The sequence below is a fragment of the Neltuma alba genome, unplaced genomic scaffold (genome assembly GCF_004799145.2).
Source record: "Neltuma alba isolate B1F8T4 unplaced genomic scaffold, ASM479914v2 tig00010855_pilon, whole genome shotgun sequence".
NCBI lineage: Eukaryota > Viridiplantae > Streptophyta > Magnoliopsida > Fabales > Fabaceae > Neltuma > Neltuma alba.
In genome coordinates this window covers 161147-178963 of record NW_021635649.1, presented here as the reverse complement: position 1 = coordinate 178963, position 17817 = coordinate 161147, and the positions used below count along the sequence as shown (strand labels likewise).

The 17817-nt window shown below is 33.8% G+C and overlaps 2 protein-coding genes across 3 annotated transcripts; both read right to left on the bottom strand.

The window, feature by feature from the left end:
- Positions 1-3739: 3739 nt before the first annotated feature.
- LOC114759488 (proteinaceous RNase P 2) lies at positions 3740-9523 on the bottom strand. 2 transcript variants are annotated; one of them, XM_028948665.1, is made up of 8 exons: positions 8854-9523; positions 8046-8349; positions 6454-7452; positions 6190-6291; positions 5868-6043; positions 5526-5646; positions 5065-5133; positions 3740-4486 (listed from the first exon to the last, which is right to left on the bottom strand). In XM_028948665.1, the coding sequence occupies exons 3-8, from the start codon at positions 7399-7401 to the stop codon at positions 4328-4330; spliced, it is 1575 nt and encodes a 524-aa protein (XP_028804498.1). In that variant the 5' UTR covers positions 7402-7452; positions 8046-8349; positions 8854-9523; the 3' UTR covers positions 3740-4327. The 2 variants fall into 2 exon arrangements, with proteins under 2 accessions (XP_028804498.1, XP_028804499.1); XM_028948666.1 differs by lacking the exon at positions 8046-8349 and having other exon boundaries at positions 8854-8960; positions 9157-9523.
- A 1140-nt stretch (positions 9524-10663) lies between these two features.
- On the bottom strand, positions 10664-15132 carry LOC114759490 (peptide chain release factor 1). The gene is made up of 11 exons (XM_028948667.1): positions 14790-15132; positions 14392-14492; positions 14145-14243; positions 13527-13710; positions 13313-13361; positions 13151-13229; positions 12962-13036; positions 12815-12892; positions 12375-12533; positions 11389-11484; positions 10664-11299 (listed from the first exon to the last, which is right to left on the bottom strand). The coding sequence occupies exons 1-11, from the start codon at positions 14944-14946 to the stop codon at positions 11105-11107; spliced, it is 1272 nt and encodes a 423-aa protein (XP_028804500.1). The 5' UTR covers positions 14947-15132; the 3' UTR covers positions 10664-11104.
- Between the last annotated feature and the right edge of the window lie 2685 nt (positions 15133-17817).

Genomic DNA, 17817 nt, shown 5'->3' with positions numbered 1-17817 from the left:
AAATGGTTTCATATCCAAACATCTTAAGCCACTTGCCATATGATTAAAATTTTTTTGTCATTGTCATATCTAACTCTCAATGTTGCATTAAGAGTGAGTAAGCGAGTAGGCCCAAGAGGGATTAAAGGTGTGAGGGAGCGTTCTGGTCTAGGCAAGAAATAAAGGTAAAAAAAAAAAAAAAGATCATAATTCACATTTGAAATAATCAAGTTAGAGTAAGTATTTGAAATTTTAAAAAATTATAATAAAATTTAGTTGGATCAAATCTAAATCTAAATCCATAAAGCTTTATTTACTTAAACAATAGATTTGGCCCAAATTTAAATGCAAATCGTAAAACCCCCAATCCAAACATAAAATGGGAAAATGGCAAAAAAAAAAAACCGTTGAAATGGAAAAATTGCATATAGAGATCGGTTTGTAAAAATTATTATCAAAACCCATATTATTACTGTCAAAACCCATACTAATATTGTTATGGGTTCTTATTTGTAATTTTTTTATTTCGGCGATCTTTTTTGGCAGTTTTCCCACATAAAATAGAGGTATTTATACAAATTCCACTCTAATTTTATTTCATTCCTTACAAGATTAAAAAAACGTATATAAAAAAGGATGCCTATTATTATAGGATCTAACTTGTGATGTAAATTTAATTATAAAATCTAGTTTGTAGTAATTAAAGTCATGAATTTGAGTCTTATATATAATTAAAAATATGTGAGAAGAGCTTCCCTTCATTGAATATGAAAGTTATCGCGACTCGAATCTAGATTAATTAGTAGCGTCGGCTAGATAATTCTTAAAAGAATTAACAATAATTTTAATATTTACATATAAATCAAAATCCAAGCAATTATTAATCCAAAATTTGAAAATGTGGACCTTAGAGATGATTTTGTGTCAGAAAAATCCAGAGTCAAATCTAGATGAACCAATAATATAACAAGATACCCCATCATTAAATCTTGTCATCGTCCCCACTGATTGCAGCTTTTTCTTAATAGTTTCTAATTTTGTGTCTGTCGCAGAGCAAAAGCAAAATCCCATTCCTAAGTGAGTGAAGAAGACTCAAGAATTTGTGGGTCCTTTATTTTAAATACAGATTGGCATTCTCCTTAATCAAAAAGATGTTTTGCCATCATGATAATTCTATCTTTTTGGATAAAAATTAAAAAAACTCAGCTTCATATATATGTGTGTATATATTTGTATATATACATATTATACTCCTTCAGATCCTATATAAGCAACATTCTCTTACAAAGGGTTGGTTATATATATAAATAACACTTTGTATGTGCGAAATATTCAATGTATTAATTCGTTTTTATTCCCAAGTAATTGCATGCCCTTTTCGTCTCTTTTTCTGACTGATTCTTTTTCATCTCTTTTCCCACCCATTATCTCTCTCATTCATCATCCTTACTAAATAAGGATATATTTGAAAACAATTATATTTCTTACACATTTATTATTTTTAACAAATTTTAACTAATATTTTGATATACATGTTGATTATTTGTTGCTTATCTAATTCTTAATCTAAGCCACTTGTAACATATTCTCGCACACTAACAAGTACATTAAATGGATAAAAAAATTTAATTTTATCCTCATTAAAGTTTTCTTTCTTTCTCTACATTTACGAATCACTCTCATTTTTCTTCTTTATCTTTTTTCAATGAAAATTAAATAAAGATAAAATTAGAAAATAAATATTAAATATACTATAAGTGACTTATATTTAAAACTAAAATTCCTCTCTACAAATGACTTATATTTAGCATTGAAGTGGCATAGAACTGGAGGGAGTGCAGAGTGTATATATAATATTTTATCTTGCATTGAAGAAGACCGGGGACAAAAGGGGATACGTGCATGGAGGGGAGATGGTGGCTTACAGGTAGGAAGAGGGAAGGAAAAGGAGGAGGGGACAGTCCCAAAGTGATTGGGGAACAAAACTAGCGACTGTGATTGAAGTAAAAGAGAGATGCCCATGTGAATCAACTTATGAACTTTACATGAAGAGCATCTGTTTCTATAGCCTTTTCGTTTCTAGTCACTTTCTAGTACACCTTGGATGTTGGTTAATATATAGGCTTATTGATGTTGCTGAATTTATTTTCCAATTAGGTTTAAATATTGTTGAGCCTAATAAAAGATAACTCCTCAACCTAATTTTTCTATCTATAAATTTTAAACCCTCCACTTTTTTTTTTCTTTTTTTAAATAAAAAATCAAATATATATTTTTTGGCATGAGAAAGTTTTGTGAGTTAAGCGGGTCAAGGCATGTTTTCAGATTCAAAAAGTATTCATAGAGATACTTATAGATTGTCCACTAATAAGGTCTTCATATTGACAGTGAGATTTGAATTACTATCTTGTGAATTATAAATTAACTCCTTACCCTACATAGTAATATACATACATGTATATGTAATTATGTACATTACTACATATAAACAATCGGTCTAACTTTTGATAGTTTTGTGGTAACATTCATTAAGCCACCACTTTTTAATAAGGCTTTAAGTGCAACCAACACCTCGAAGTATTTTCTTGGTTGCATGCAGTACCCTAAAATATTTTATGGTGTATCCAGCATCTTGAAATATTTTTTGATGCATTCAACACCCTTAAATATTTTTGTCGGTGTGGCCAACATCCAAAAATATTTTTTCAGTGCATCCAGCACCAAGACAGAAAATATACTGCACCTAAAAAATATTTCAGGGTACTAGATGTACCTTAACATATTTAATAATGCTAACTTAAAAATAAAGTGCATAAATTTTTTCTTTTAATAAATTTAGCAATAAATTACGTCCTGTTTTTTATATGTGGTAGTTTGACATTTAATTTGGTTTTAAATATAAAACCTTAATTCACTTTATCTCTCATATTTATCTATTTTTTAATATAATCCTTGTAATAGTTACACATATTAAATATTTCATCAAATAGTAGTTTTAACTAATACATATGATTATCAAAGATATTTTGGGGAAGACAATACCTATTTATTACAAATAACTAATTTAACTAATTTTCTTAATATACTCAAATTAATTAATTATTTCTTATATTGAAGATTGAAAGTAGCATATGACTATATGTTATACTACTATAAAGTAATGCACATTTTTACAATTTCATTAAATTATGTAATCATGTTTTGACATAAAAAGAAAATTATAACACTTGTAATTTCGTTTAAATTTTATAATATTTGAGGAATGGCTATCCACGGTTAACGAATAATTCAGCTTATCATAAATTTAAACAACACAACTTTATGTTGAAATTTATTAAGAAGTAGAAACTATCAACTTTACATTATTTAAATGAAATTTAAATAGTCTGATTTTGACTTTTATTTTTTAATACTAGATAAAAATATGTAAAGTACTTATTTACAAGACAATCAAATTTTCTTTTGTTTTCTTTCTTTTAAAACAAAATGTTAAAGATTAGTTTCAAAAGATTCAAATCTCTTTTTTTCTTCTCTTTTTTTTTTTTTTAAAAAAACGAGCTGGTTCAATTTAACGCGCCTTTCAAAAAGTCTTTGTTACCCAAAATCATGTCAAATGTCGAACATGCATTTTTTTGAGGCTACAACTAGCTTTTAAGGTCCAAAATTCCGTTTGGGGAGTTCCAAGTGGAGCAAGCAAATTTACCCAATCGAGTGATTTCATTACAGCTATACAAAAAATCAAGATATTAACTGATGCTAATTGGCATTTGAGAAAATTGACTCAATTGAAACAGATTGTGACCAGCGAGACCGAATGCATGGTTTAGGAGCTAGCCCCTACTAATAAGTTAATGAATCAAAACCCAAAAAATTACTATTCAGTTACATTTACTGGGAGTGACCATTCGGCCACTTAAACACAATAATTAAAAAGAAAAGCCCAAAAAATAATTAAAAAGAAAAATGACATGAGAACCCAATACCTACTTTCACTCTCCCAGATCACCAACTACTAAAATATTCCCCCAATAGACAGGGATTTCAACATACAAATTCTAATTTCTACCTTATTCCAAAATCTGTGATTCCAAGTTTCACGAGCGTCAGAAGTGCAGAAACCAGATACCCATGAAGCATATAATGTGGCCGTCCAGTTCATATCATGAAACATCTTGTTTTATGGCCACAAAAACAACTCCCAGACACAAGGGCCTATTGCGTGCATGTCAAATAATGGCTCATTGAAAGAAAAGATTCATTGGGTAACTGTCTGATCCTTTCCAACTAGAGAGAAATCTGAGTAGTGAATGCCATTATTTGCAGATTCCTCTGACTCGCTACGATGATCTTACGAGTTACTATGATGACAGAGATTACCATCTTCACTAGTCTTGTCGTCATTGGAAGCATCGGCACTTGGCCGCGTAATGCAAAGCCAAATTCTCGAGGATTCCTCACTGTTATTGCTTGTTACAACTGGTACATGCCATAATCCTTTTTCTGATTCCTGAACCCAAAATAAATAAATAAATTCAGGTTTGTCCCAAAACTAACAGTTCTCGACCGCCAGATCTAAAGATGGGATTTCATGGTCATCTTCTGCATGACAATCATGAATACCCAACAATGATGAAATTTAACCGTCCATACACTACGAACAGATTAAATTACCCAAAACTGGGACTCAAAAAAAGAGACGCTGGCTTGGACTTATAGAGTTAAGGTCATTATTTCGGCCAGCATCAAATGACAACTCTCAAGTGTTTTTCTTTTCTTTTGTTTTTTTTTTCTTTTTTTTAAAAGTACAGCTCTCATGCTAACGATAAGTACAATCATCATCGCAGAAAGAACACTTTTCCTTTGAAATATAATGTCTTAATGGAAGAAGCATGCACCACCCCACACTAGTAGCTATTTAGAAAAAGGCACTTAAGCATGTAATGAAAAAAAAATCAGAGCTCCGGATAATAGTGCAAATCTCCTCCTCTCGTTTTCTAAAGAGCTAATAGCAAACGTCATATCAAACCCCAACATATTGAAAACCCCTGGCTGACGCACAACACAGAGTGCCAGATAACATATTACCTGGATGACACATGAATATGATGGAGGCATCAGGAGTTTAAGGTTTCCTTTAACAAATGTGTAGTGAACCTGTATGTAAAAATAAATATAATCAGCTTGAGAAAAGTGCAATGGTTTTGGACACGAGAATGCCCAAGAGCCACCTAAAAATTATTTAAGTATAAATAATAACTGAGACCCATAATGGGCACATTTACCAGCATGTTCCCCCACATAGCCTTAACCCCACCACAGTAGCAATTTAAGAAAATTCTTCCGAGGGGGAAAAAAAAAAAAAACCAAATTTACAGCTACATGAGTTACTATGTCAATCATATTCTATTTATGTAAATGGAAATAATAAACTAAACATAATTCCATCTGTTTCCCCCGTTCCATAAAAGAATCAAATATGCATATTCAATCATTAGATTAGAACAAAAACTGTCATGATGTTATGAGTAATTTTAGAAGGAACTCACTTGATGTCTTTCTTTCCACTGGTTAAAAAAGCTACTTCCTATGAGTTCAAAGATGTGGTCACGCATTTCATCATTTGTCACAAGCAAACACCTTAATTTTACAGCAGCATAGAGCCAATACCTGAAACCCACACGTATAGAGATCAAACATAACAGTGATCAAAAGATTCAAACCCAAATTCGACCACATATGTGAATTAGTGCCTTCAAGAACTAAAGAAAAACAATATATGATGAATAATAAAAAAAGTTGAACAAAGATTCGGATAATTTGAGAAATAAAAATGTGCTTCTCGCATAAAAAGATGAAGACATTTCACATGACATTGATTGGGCAATTACCAATCATCATTAGAGCCATTTGGTGTCGTATAAAGAGCTCCATTATCCCTCCACTCCTCAACCAACTTTCTGCTAGACTGGTTTTCTATAAGCCCTCTCATACGTTTGTTGTGCAGGATAACTAGCGGCCATTTCTTTTTATTACTATCATATAGTTTCTTCACAACGTCATCAAGCTGAACGAATATAAAACGGGGAACATAAACAGAATTAGTACATAATTCATTAATGTATGAGCTAAAGCTGATATTATATCTTTTCTTTTGGAGAAAAAAGAAAAGAGAGAGGTTGTGAGAGGATCCTCATTAATTATTCAACGAACCTGAGAAATGCTAAATCCACCCTCTGCAAAATTTTGTTGGAAAAGCCCAACGTTTGCCCCGTCCACTATAGCTTCAAAGCCTGCATGTTCCATGAGCCAGCCCTAAAATAGAAGACGCCAGAAAGACAAATGAAGAGAACCACCCAAACCAAGTAGAGAACATGTTGGGACGTAAAGTCAGATAACTTCATTTCCAGAAAAGATTTACCACATCTAGCATCGTCTTACACACAAGGGAGAAATTGCAAGCAGGAGTTCACTCACCTGAAACTCACTAAAATTTGCCTTGGCTTCTCGTTCCACTGCCAGAGCAGCAATAGACTGAGCGAATTTCTCTGTTTCATCATCATCAATGTCAACACAAGCCAATTGCTCATGACAACAGCAACAACGTCCATTTGCATCAATATCAGTTTTGTGCACAGCCCAATTGCCCTTTCCAATCCATCCTTGGCCATGCCACCCTCCCCCATTCCGTCCAATTTCATCTTTGACTTTTCTAGCATCAAAATTTAGCTCACCCACCTCTGAAGCTTCAATGCTTTGAAACCAGTCTTCAATAATTCGTGCAGTTGATTCACTAACACACCTTATGGAGCTTCTGAGTTTATGTAAATATTCATAGACTTTCTCTGCTCTACCTTTCTTTGCACTGACCTTCAAAAGCGCTGCAAGCTCTTGCTCCTCCAAACTTACTCCCGCTGCACCCATTTCTTTCTCAACTTGATAGGCTTTATCAGCCTCCAAATGATCACAAAAGCAGAACAAAGCCGGATCAAACGTTCGCAATCGAGGAGCAACACTGTACTTTCCCATGCTCTTAACCAATTCAAAGGCATGGTCTCCATCTCCTTTTGCTGCAGCTAGCCTAGCAACAGCTGTGATTGAAGCCTCATTGGGATTGATACCAAGAGCCAACATATGATCAAAAATGCGAAACCCATAATCCAGAGATAAGTCTTTGAGTGATGTATCAGTGACAGAATTGGAACAAAGGTAGAGTAAAGCATTGAAGTGATGTTGACTAATTCTTATTTTCTGTGAAATTGCAGATTCATATAGGGCGACTGCACCACTCAAATCCTTGTTTTTGGAACAAGAATTGAGCTCAAATTGGAACACAGCCTCTGGAGATTGGTGGGTCTTCTTCCTCTTCTTTGCATTTGAGCAGTTTGTTGAACCCATCAATGGATTTGATAGCGGGGTTAGCATGCACTAAGAAGACTTTAAACCTTAAACGACAGCTAACACAGACCCGGAAAACTGCAGTAAGACATAACACAACAAATCAATACCCACAGGCATATAGTAGACTCTTCTATTCAAAAGAAATCAACTTTCAATATAAGTTTATATTATGCAGAAAGTTGGTACATATTAAGAAAGGGAAGAAAAACAGAAGTAAACTGATAGGGAACAAAGAGAGAGCAAGCGGAACCTCTAAAAGAATGAACAGTGAGATTTTGGGATAGGAGTTGGAACAAGAACTAAACCCTAAACCTACGCGCACACGCACACGTGAAGAAGAAAACGCAGTTGGAGTAGAATAGACCAAACACAGCTGAAGGCAGTGGAAGAATGGCAAAGATCGGAGGGAGAAAAGCATAAATGCACCCTACACCCCAGACAACGGACAAAGGCAACATTTTCAAACAAAGAACCCAAATCTTCATCTCTAGAGACCAATAGAAGAATAAAAAGGGATCTGAGCTTGTGATGTGCCTAATTAAAATGAATAACAAGGACTTTCCATGAATGAACACTTAGGATCTGTTAAGAAAATAAATATCAATATGTATAAATATAAATAATCAATCCTATCATTAAAATCAATATCAATATGTATAAGACTGCACCGTTTTCAATTCCCTTCTCTTCCTTGAGTCCTTCGGTTTGCGCATAGCTTGGCCAGTGCAAAGAAAGGTAGAGCAGAGAGGGTTTATGAATATTGACATAGGCTCAGAATCTCCATAAGGTGTGTTAGTGAATTAACTGCACGGATTATTGAAGACTGGTCTCAAAACACAGAAGCTTCAGAGGCAGGTAAGCTAAATTTTGAGGGTACACAAGTCAAAGACGAATTTGGATGGAATGAGGGAAGGTGGCATGGCCAAAGACGGATTGGAAAGGGCAACTGGCGGTTAACACTGATCCAGGAAACTGCAGTAAAACATAAGACAACAATAAATACCCACTGGCATGTACTATAGACCCTTATATTCAAAAGAAATCAACTTCCAATAAAACTTTATATTATGCAGAAAGTTGGTACATGTTTTTAGAAAAAAGGAAGAAAAAAAGAAGTAAAGTGATTGGGATCAGAGAGGAAGTAGGGGGCACCTAAAAGAATGAACAGTGAGGTGTTGAGAGAAGAGATGGAACAAAAAATTACTAGCTCTATGAAGGAAGAGGACGAATATATAAATGAAAACGAAGACGGAGGTGTAGGAGAATATGACACCCATACTTGACTGGCTAACTCGAGGAACCAGTTTGGAACAGACACACTCATAGGCCAAAGTTGGTACTCGGAAGCAACGACAAACACCCTAGCGAAAAACCAACTAAAATTAGCATCCCAATCCCCAAAATCGCATTGCATACCAGAACAAAATAGTCACAAATCAAAAGTCCAAAACTGAAGAATAGTCACTGCATTCTCACCTTCCAGTTCCAAGTAGAAACGAGACCACGGCCTAGCGACGCTGCAAATCGATGGAGAAGAGAACAAGTCGATGTACGAGGAAGCCAAACCACCTTGGAGGAACGAACTGCCAAGTGCAAACTGAAAAAATGAAGTACTCAAGGAAGAGAAGGAAACTGAAAACGGTGCGTTGCAGCTTGGGTTAAAATGACCGAGTGAGCATTCCGTTTATCGGTTCGGCTCGGTTGGGTCTTTCTTTTGGGTAGGCTATACATAGAAATGTCCAAGCTCCAAAAGTAATATGAACAAGCAAAGAGAAGAACCTCGACAATTATCACCCAGACTTTGGGTTCGACTAAAGCTTCCAGGCTCGGGCTAAAGCCCTTGCACCGCGCAAAGATGACAGGTTAACAAAGCTCGATGCGAATGGGTGACTAAAACAAACCTTAAACACTTCGAACGCTGGACGCCAAGGGAGTGAGGACAGACAGAAGAGATGACGGCGACTGCGTCACTGGTTCGATCATAGTAGAGTGTAGGTCACTGGTTTGAGGCCGAAGAACAGAGGCGACGGCGAACAGATTGTTGGCGAGGAGGGCGCGATTGGAGTGGAGAGGGCGTCCACATTCCGGGCTCCGGCGCCCCGAGGAACGACGTCGTTAAATGCTGCGGCGCATCCCATGTATTCAGCCGCTTTCCATTTTTTTTTTTTTCAAAATAAGAGTGAAGCGCTGAAGCGTGAAGGGGTCACCAAAATTTGTTAATGTTTGCACATATTTTATTCCATCGAGAAGGAGCAGCTCAAGAGAAAGCTAGAAAGTCAAGCTAAGAGAATATTTTTAAGAACAAAATTACCTAAAAAATTATTTTACATTTTTATTAAGAATATTTTTTAGTAATACTCAATAATTTAAAGTAATAATTTTGTGCCACAAAAAAAAGTAATAATCACTCTCGTGTTAGCAACCGAATGATAAAAGTGAGTTGTTCTTAATATGAGCCATTTGTATATAAATTTTGACTTGTTCTAATTGTGAATGATTTTAAGTGCAGTATTTTAGTAAATATTTCCTATGATATAGTATTGTACTATTTGGTTGTCTTGCAAATAAAAACTTCGCAAATTATTATCTAGTATATAAAGATAAAAATTAAAATCAGACAATTTATATTCTACTTATTACTAAATTCCAACATAGAGTTGTGTTATTCAAATTTATGATAGGCTGAATTATTCATTAACTGTGGAAAGCCATTCCTCAAATATTGTACAATTTAAACGAAATTCAAAAAGCTATTAGAATTTACTTTTCATTTAAAGAGATCATTATGTCATCTTTAAAGTAATGCCAAGAAAATCAGTTACTTCTTGAAGAGATCATTATATAATTCATTCGAAAAAGTAAAACTTAATAAAGTTGTAAATATATATATTACTCCTGATTCTTAACGTGTGACCTAATTATTGAGTTAATCTTCCTTCTAAATATAAGAATAATTTTTTCTAAATTACTTCTATTGATACTCTTTTAACTATGATCAAGTATGAGAAAAAAGAAGGATACCAAGAAAAATGATTATAAAATTTTAAAAAAAATATTTTATTTCTTATAATTAATTAACTTACCTAACTTCATTAATCAAATCAAATTAGTTAAATAGGTCTTATATTAAAAACCAGAAGAATATTATGTTGCCAAAAAACCATACATAGACTAATAATTGGATAAAATATATTATATTTGAAATTTTTTTTATAAACAGAAAATGTGAAGGGTTCAAAATTTATAGATAGAAAAATCAAGTTGAACCACGCATGATATCATTGTGTTAATAAAGTGTGGGTAACAATTGTGATCAACTACATGCAGAAGATCTGCTCTTTGTGGTACCAGATGTAAGGTTCAATCCCCACCTAAGCAGCCTGCCATTAAAATTAAAATTTAAAAAAAGAAAGAAAAAAAACCAAGAGAAAAGAAAAGAGAGTGACCCAAGACAGCATGATTGTATTTGAGGCCCAAAGCCAAATCTTATAATTAGTATGCATAGGGCTTGCTGCTTGATCTGTTCCCCTCCTATTTCTACTTTGAATGCACCTTCTACATGAATGTGGAGCTAGGTTCTATATGAGAAGACTCCCTTTTTGCTTTCCTGTTTACACTTTGAAACATCTTTATTGCACATCACCAGAAGCAATAAACTTCAATAGGGTCCGTAAATGGTGAATTGACAAAACAAGATCTCATCAAGAAGCAACTGATTCCACAGGCATTACTGGGAAGAACTGAAAGACGCAATGGCATCCATTTCTTGCCGCAACAGAAGAGCATCAATGAAGACATCCAAATTCTCACCTTGCATCACATCATCAATGGAGTGGTGAGTAATGCCGACTCTGTGATCGGTTACACGGCCTTGAGGAAAGTTGTACGTTCGGATGCGTTCAGACCTGTCCCCACTACCAATCTGTCCAGTTTCACAAGGCTCATGTGAACTTACAGAACAATAATAATGGTCTAAAGATTGACAGTGCTAGCGAGAAAATCTCTTCGCACCTGCTCTGATCGAATTTTTGATCGACTGCTTTGAAGTCTGGACCTTTCCAATTCATATAGCTTTGCACACAGTACCTTCAGTGCTTTGGCTTTGTTCTAAGCAGACACGGCAAGGCAAATATAGAATGTAAATTAAGAATAAGGACAATAAATATAGGAGAAAAAATACATATAGAACATATATAAACGGGAAAAATGACATTATCAGTAATTATAATCAACCAAATCTGCTAATCAAATGTCAGGATGTATATTTTCATAATAATTTTAACTACAGCAAACACAAAATCAGCGATGATTATCAAGCTAAATGGTAATCCTTAGACTTCCCTTCCGTTAAGTCCTGGAATTGCACATGGTCCAACCCTTTTTGCCACAAATGGTGGGAAGATAGTATGTCCTTGTTATTATCACTCAACTTTTCATAAACATTTTTCAATCCAGGATTATAAGTGCCATTTTCCATGTAAAACATCACCCTTTTTCAATTCTGTTCTCTTTTTCATTGCATTGCATTTTAGGTGACAAAGGAGACATGGTTTGGAAAAGGGAAAATAGACCTGTGAAAAATAAAATCTTAAAAAAAGATTCTCCCCTTCAATTGACTCTCTGGAGGTGGGTCTATGAACAAAATTTGAGAAAGCCTTCGGAACACAATGTAAACATGCCATAAGCAAACTTTCTAAACGAATGCCATAGATGAGCAAGAAGCGTATTCCTAATTACACTCTAAGCTTACTCGACCAAGTGAAATTGTTAAAAACAGAACATGCACAGCATACAACTCAACATCTATACTGCCCTTTTGGCTACCAAATACAGACAAGGGAGAAGTAACTGATAAGGCCAATAAACAAGATTAAAAATTCAATCAAGGGAAATATCACTTCCCGTGCTTATTCTTTTATCTTCAATTAAACCTAGGACTGAAACAAAAATGAAGACTGGCAACTAGTAATTTTTGTAAAACTTATAGCAATATTCACCATATGTTGGGAACGCTCATCTTGTATAGCCACGACCATCCCAGTTGGGATGTGAGTTACTCTAACAGCACTGTTGGTTGTATTTGCATGCTGACCACCTGAACCACCGGACCTATAGGTATCAATTCTTAAGTCTTCATTCTTCAATTGAACATCAACCTACATAAGGCAAAGGCGCGTTATAATGTAAGATACTGCAAAAAGAGAGGGAATGTGTATTGTATCAAAGCGAACATACAAAATAATAAATTTCATAATCCAATTAAACAGAACCGAGAGAGAGAGAGAGAAGATACAGCTTAAGTAGAAAATGGTGTCAACTTTTGTTATTTATAAAGGAAAATGTCTCAAAATACCACAATACACAGTACTAGCGCACTTGTTTTTCTCTTATTATTTTTTTCCCAACACCATGATGCATTGATCTGTAAGAAAATCACCTCATCAGCTTGAGGGAGAATGGCCACAGAAACAGCACTGGTGTGGACACGTCCTGACTTTTCTGTCACAGGAACACGCTGTTAAACGAAATTGTCAGTAATTTATGAAACTAGTCACAACTTGTACATAACAGGTAATAACTAAACCTGCACTCTGTGAATTCCACTCTCAAATTTAAGTTTCCCAAAAACGCCAGCTCCTGCAATTGCCGCACTAGCCTCCTAAGAGTTTGAGGTCCAAACAGAAAATATATCAGCTATATATGCGGACATTCAATTTTAGTATCAACCACCGATGCAACACAGTATAACCAAAAGTGAAGGACGAATATGTACCTTGTATCCTTTTAGATCAGATTGAGCTACATCAACTACTTCAAACCTCCAACCTTTTTTGTGAGCATACTTCTCATACCTATTTTGCATCACACGATATCCTCGTCAGAAAGCTTTAGCAAACAGTTTCCAGCTAGTTCCAAGAAACACATACAATCTTACATTTTAAAGATGTCCATTGCAAATAAGGAAGCCTCCTCCCCGCCAGTACCTGATGAAACATCTTAGTCTAGAAAAATGATAAAAAAACAAATGCAGAGAAATGGGAAGGGTGGAAATACAATATGGATAGACACCTTAGCAAAATAAGAAAAGTTGAAGTGGCTGTTTGATAAGCATCAATATGAGATGTTCATTTCCAACAGGGATACTTTACCTGCTCTCACCTCCAAAATACAGTCCCTTTCATCAGCATCATCTCTGGGAAGTAATGACTTGAGTACCAACTTTTGCAGTCCTGTTTCTTCTTCCAGGGCCTGGCCCAGTTCTTCTGTTGCCATCTTAACCATCTCTTTATCTTCAGAAGATTCAGCCAATAATGACTTCAAGCCATCTATTTCCTGCAGATAGTGAGGAGCCTGTATCAGATTAAAAAGGGGGCAAAAAAAAAAAAAAAACACTGAAAACCATAGTAACTAGTGCATGATGGAAAGGTACACTTCTACAACAGATAAGCAAATGACATGCAGAACTGCCTAAAGGAAAAATCTGTATGGCTTCTCGGAAGCCCCATGGCTACACTCTCATCATGAAGTTAAAAATAGCAGACTTTCAAAATTAACTCATTAAAATAAACACTTAGGTCTGTTTCACACCTTAGCGACAAAATTCAGTGGTTCCTATCCAATGAAAGCAAACCTCTGTTATCAGTACATTAAAACATTTTTAAGAGATCATAAACTAAATGCAGTTTCATGTCTTAGTTATACTACTTCCTTTTTGAACTTTCGAATTAATATAATGTACGAAGGGTCTGCATCAATTAACTCATTACCTTCTGTTTGGCTCTCAATTCATTGATAAGGGCCATGGAACCACTTAGCTTCCGAAGTTCCTTATTAGCTCTGGCATACTCCGTTGGTGATGCTTCTGGCTGTCTTCAATAAACAACAAAAATTGAACAAAAGACAAAAAATAGTGACGTCCAAGATTATTTACACACGTGAGGAGGGCGGTGCAAAGATGTGTGCTCAATGGAAATGAGAGTACGACACACTGAAGAAAACAGTAAAAAGGATCACCTGGTTTAGAAAATTCTGAAGACAATCATTCCTGTGCTCAATGGCTGACAGTCTTTGTTCCATTATCTTTAGAAGGTCCGTAGATATTGGAGGAAGTATTTCTGTTCAAAATGAAATAAATATAGAATGAATTACAAAATTGCAAGATTTTCCTTATAACAAATTCTACACCGTGTTTCAGGCTTCTCCTCATATCAAAGTGGTCAGTCATTGCCTACTAACCATGTTTTCTAGTAACAGGAAAATGAAACTACTTCCAATCTGTTCAAGTACACCTTTAACGTCATAAAATATAGATTAGTCTACCTATCTAATGTCAGAGTACAGTAGTAGAATGTTAGCGCCGAGTTAACTGAAAAAAAAAAAAAAAAACAAAGAAAGAAAGAAAGAAAACGCACCGGTAGTGTAGGAGCGAAGAATGGCGGAGATCGAGGGTCGAAAGATTGAACTCCGAAGCTGAAAACTTGGATGTGATGTCGAAGAGATTGATTCATACAGTGTAAGCGCCCCAGAAAGACGCCGCCAAATAAACCCAACCTGAATTCTCATTGCCATTCCGTTTAACCCAAACAACAACACTATTACATTTAAAATCTTCCTTATCCCGTCAAGCAGTCACTTCGAAGAGATACTTGAGATGAGATTTTCTTTGGAACAGCCCGAAAATGGACAACACAATCTATCAGAGAATCTGCCAATGGAACTGAAGCTCCGTACTGATTCGTGCTGCCGTTGTTACGCTGCGAGGCGGCTCCGATGACGAGTGCGATTAAGGCTGTGATGTTGGAATGATAGATTCGGTACAGTGTCCCTAAAGTCTCTCCAAACCGACGTCGTTTTGGGAATGCTTTAAAATAAAAAGCTTGCGCATTTTTTTATAACTTTGTTTTAATAATTGTGCTAAAAAACAATAAATGATTTATTATAAATAAAAAATTTATAGGCAGCAAATTAAAAATCGAAAGAAATTATAGGTGCCTCAAGAATGATTTTTCCAAAAAAAAAAAAAAATTTTTTTACTTAAAATAAAACTCCTCTTACACATTAGGATTAACTCAAAAGCCAATGTAGAAAGAGAAAAGGAGAGGGAGAAAAATAATGACTAATGAGATGAAAAAGAAGAATGTTAAAGTGAGTCCTACTTTACTTTAATGAAAAAAAATAAAAAAAGTTAAAGTACATCTAATATCTTAAAATATTTTTTTAGATACATCCAACATTTAGAAATATTTTTGAAGTACATCTAACACCCTAAAATATTTTATAGTGCAAATTTATACATAACAATTTCGGATGTTGGATGCACTAAAATATAATTTAAGGTGCTAGACACATATGAAAAAAATGTTTCAGTACCCTAAAATATTTTTAGTACAATTTTATACTTAGCAATTTTGCATATTAGATGTAAAGAAAATATCTAAAGAAACATAAAAAATCAAATAATAAAATTCAGAGAAAATTGGGAAAAAGTTGTCATTAGAAATTTAATTGATGAGAAAAATTGATAAATTTTTATACACACGGAGTAGTAGGGCTTTGCAAATTTTGTACACTCATATTGCAAATTTTTCTAAAATTTAAGTATTTTAATATTTTAAAAATTTTCACAATAATGCATAAATCATTTTTATTTTCATAATTTTAATTTTAATATTGATATTGGAATTATCACATTATATAAATAACATTATAAATACGTATTAACTCTTTTTATTTTTTAATTTGTATTTTAATTGATTATTTTTCCCAAATTTATCAGATTATATATATGAGATATATGTTATAAAATTCGTGGCTTTTTTATTTATTTCATATATAAACTTACTTTTTCATTATTCATTCAAACAAGTTTTAATTTAGCAAATTGATTTTTATAATAAAAAAATCAATTCAAATATAAATCATATTACACTAATTAACTTTTATCCTAATTAATTTTTGCAAAAGTCAGATAAAATAAAAGAAGTTTTGTCACTATAAATCTAAACATACCCTTGCTCCAAAAAAAATAAAATATAAACATACCCAAAAATTTTGGCTTTTGCTTCACCATGGCTTTAAGCCCGTTTCCTCTGACTTGAATCCAAACAATGCATCACCATTAAATAAGTCACTAACTCAGGTTTCATACTTTCCCATGTATATTTATCTCTACTAACGGCATTCCAAACACACACTTAAATTCTCAATTAAATTCTCAATTGACATGGTATGTGATAGAGGAAAAGAAAAGAAACAAATAAAAAGAAGAAATAAAAGAAATGAAATGAAAGTAACATAAAACAAAATATTTAACTACATCGTTTTTAACCGAAAAATTACTTAGTTCAAAAATTTTCAATTTCAATAATTTTAATTATTCTCCAGTAATTATCACATTAGAAACATTTAATATAAATATGTATTATTTAATAAAATTTATGTCATTTTTAATCATTTTACATCTAAACTTACTTTTCCGTTAATCATTCAAATAAGTTTCAACCTGTCAGCTTAAACGTCAATCCAAATATAAATCATATTACACTAACTGACTTTTATCCTAATTCATATTTGTAAAAGTTAAATGACTGTTAATCTAAAGACATCTTTGAAGAAGTTAATTCAAATTCCAAATACCAAATTGCAAGTCGTGCATATGAGAAAAAAAATCCCTAAATCCCCATAAAAGTTGACGGCCATGATCATTTTAAAGTTAATGGCTCAGATTAAGTCCCTTGAATCCAAACAAATATCGTTTGGAGTTTGCGCTTTAGACGCTCATGGGTGGCCCGGCGGATAATGCTGGCAATGCAACGTGGTTCTGACCTCTGATGCAGTCAGCTTCATACAAATTTACAAATGGGTACTGTAATTTTTTAAGTTTTGTCCTCACCCCTGGTCAAAAAAAAAAAAGATGTTGTTTTGTCCTCACTATCCTTATTATTTTGAACCCATTAACGTATGAACCCAACCCGAGCAAGGTCTTGGGTTTGCCAACACATATTGATTGTGATTTTGATTTAACAAAGAGAAATTTATGGGTTGTTTAGGTAAAAATCAAATAATAGCTTTAGAAGTGATTTCATAAAGTTCAAGATAAATATGTGAAAGGGTTTTGTCTCAGTTTGTATGAAATCTCAGTAATGAGATATGGAGTCATGGTTTATTAAAATTTTCAGATATTCAGGATTTTATTATTATTAGAGAATATTTGGCTTTAATTTTAATTTGATTGTTATCTTTTAATTGTTATTTACATTCAAGTATGAGATTCTAAAGTTTTCTATCATTCATTTTTAGGGTTAGGTTGAGATCTATAAATAGCACCTCAACTCATTTGCTTCATGTGCCTCATGATTTAAATAAATACATTATTGAGTTTCTCCACCCCTGAGTTCTCTTCTCCTTTCATTCTTCTAATTTCTCCCTCCTTTCTTGTTG

Excerpts from the sequence above, each read along its gene's own strand:
- LOC114759488 (XM_028948665.1), bottom strand. The coding sequence starts at position 7,401 with ATGCTAACCCCGCTATCAAATCCATTGATGGGTTCAACAAACTGCTCA. Across the intron at positions 6,044-6,189 it reads GTGGATTTAGCATTTCTCAG|CTTGATGACGTTGTGAAGAA; the intron begins GTTCGTTGAATA and ends ATATTCGTTCAG. Across the intron at positions 5,647-5,867 it reads AATGGCTCTAATGATGATTG|GTATTGGCTCTATGCTGCTG; the intron begins GTAATTGCCCAA and ends TGTGGGTTTCAG.
- LOC114759490 (XM_028948667.1), bottom strand. The coding sequence starts at position 14,946 with ATGGCAATGAGAATTCAGGTTGGGTTTATTTGGCGGCGTCTTTCTGGG. Across the intron at positions 13,230-13,312 it reads GCAATGGACATCTTTAAAAT|GTATGAGAAGTATGCTCACA; the intron begins GTAAGATTGTAT and ends GATGCAAAATAG. Across the intron at positions 11,300-11,388 it reads CAAAAATTCGATCAGAGCAG|ATTGGTAGTGGGGACAGGTC; the intron begins GTGCGAAGAGAT and ends GAAACTGGACAG.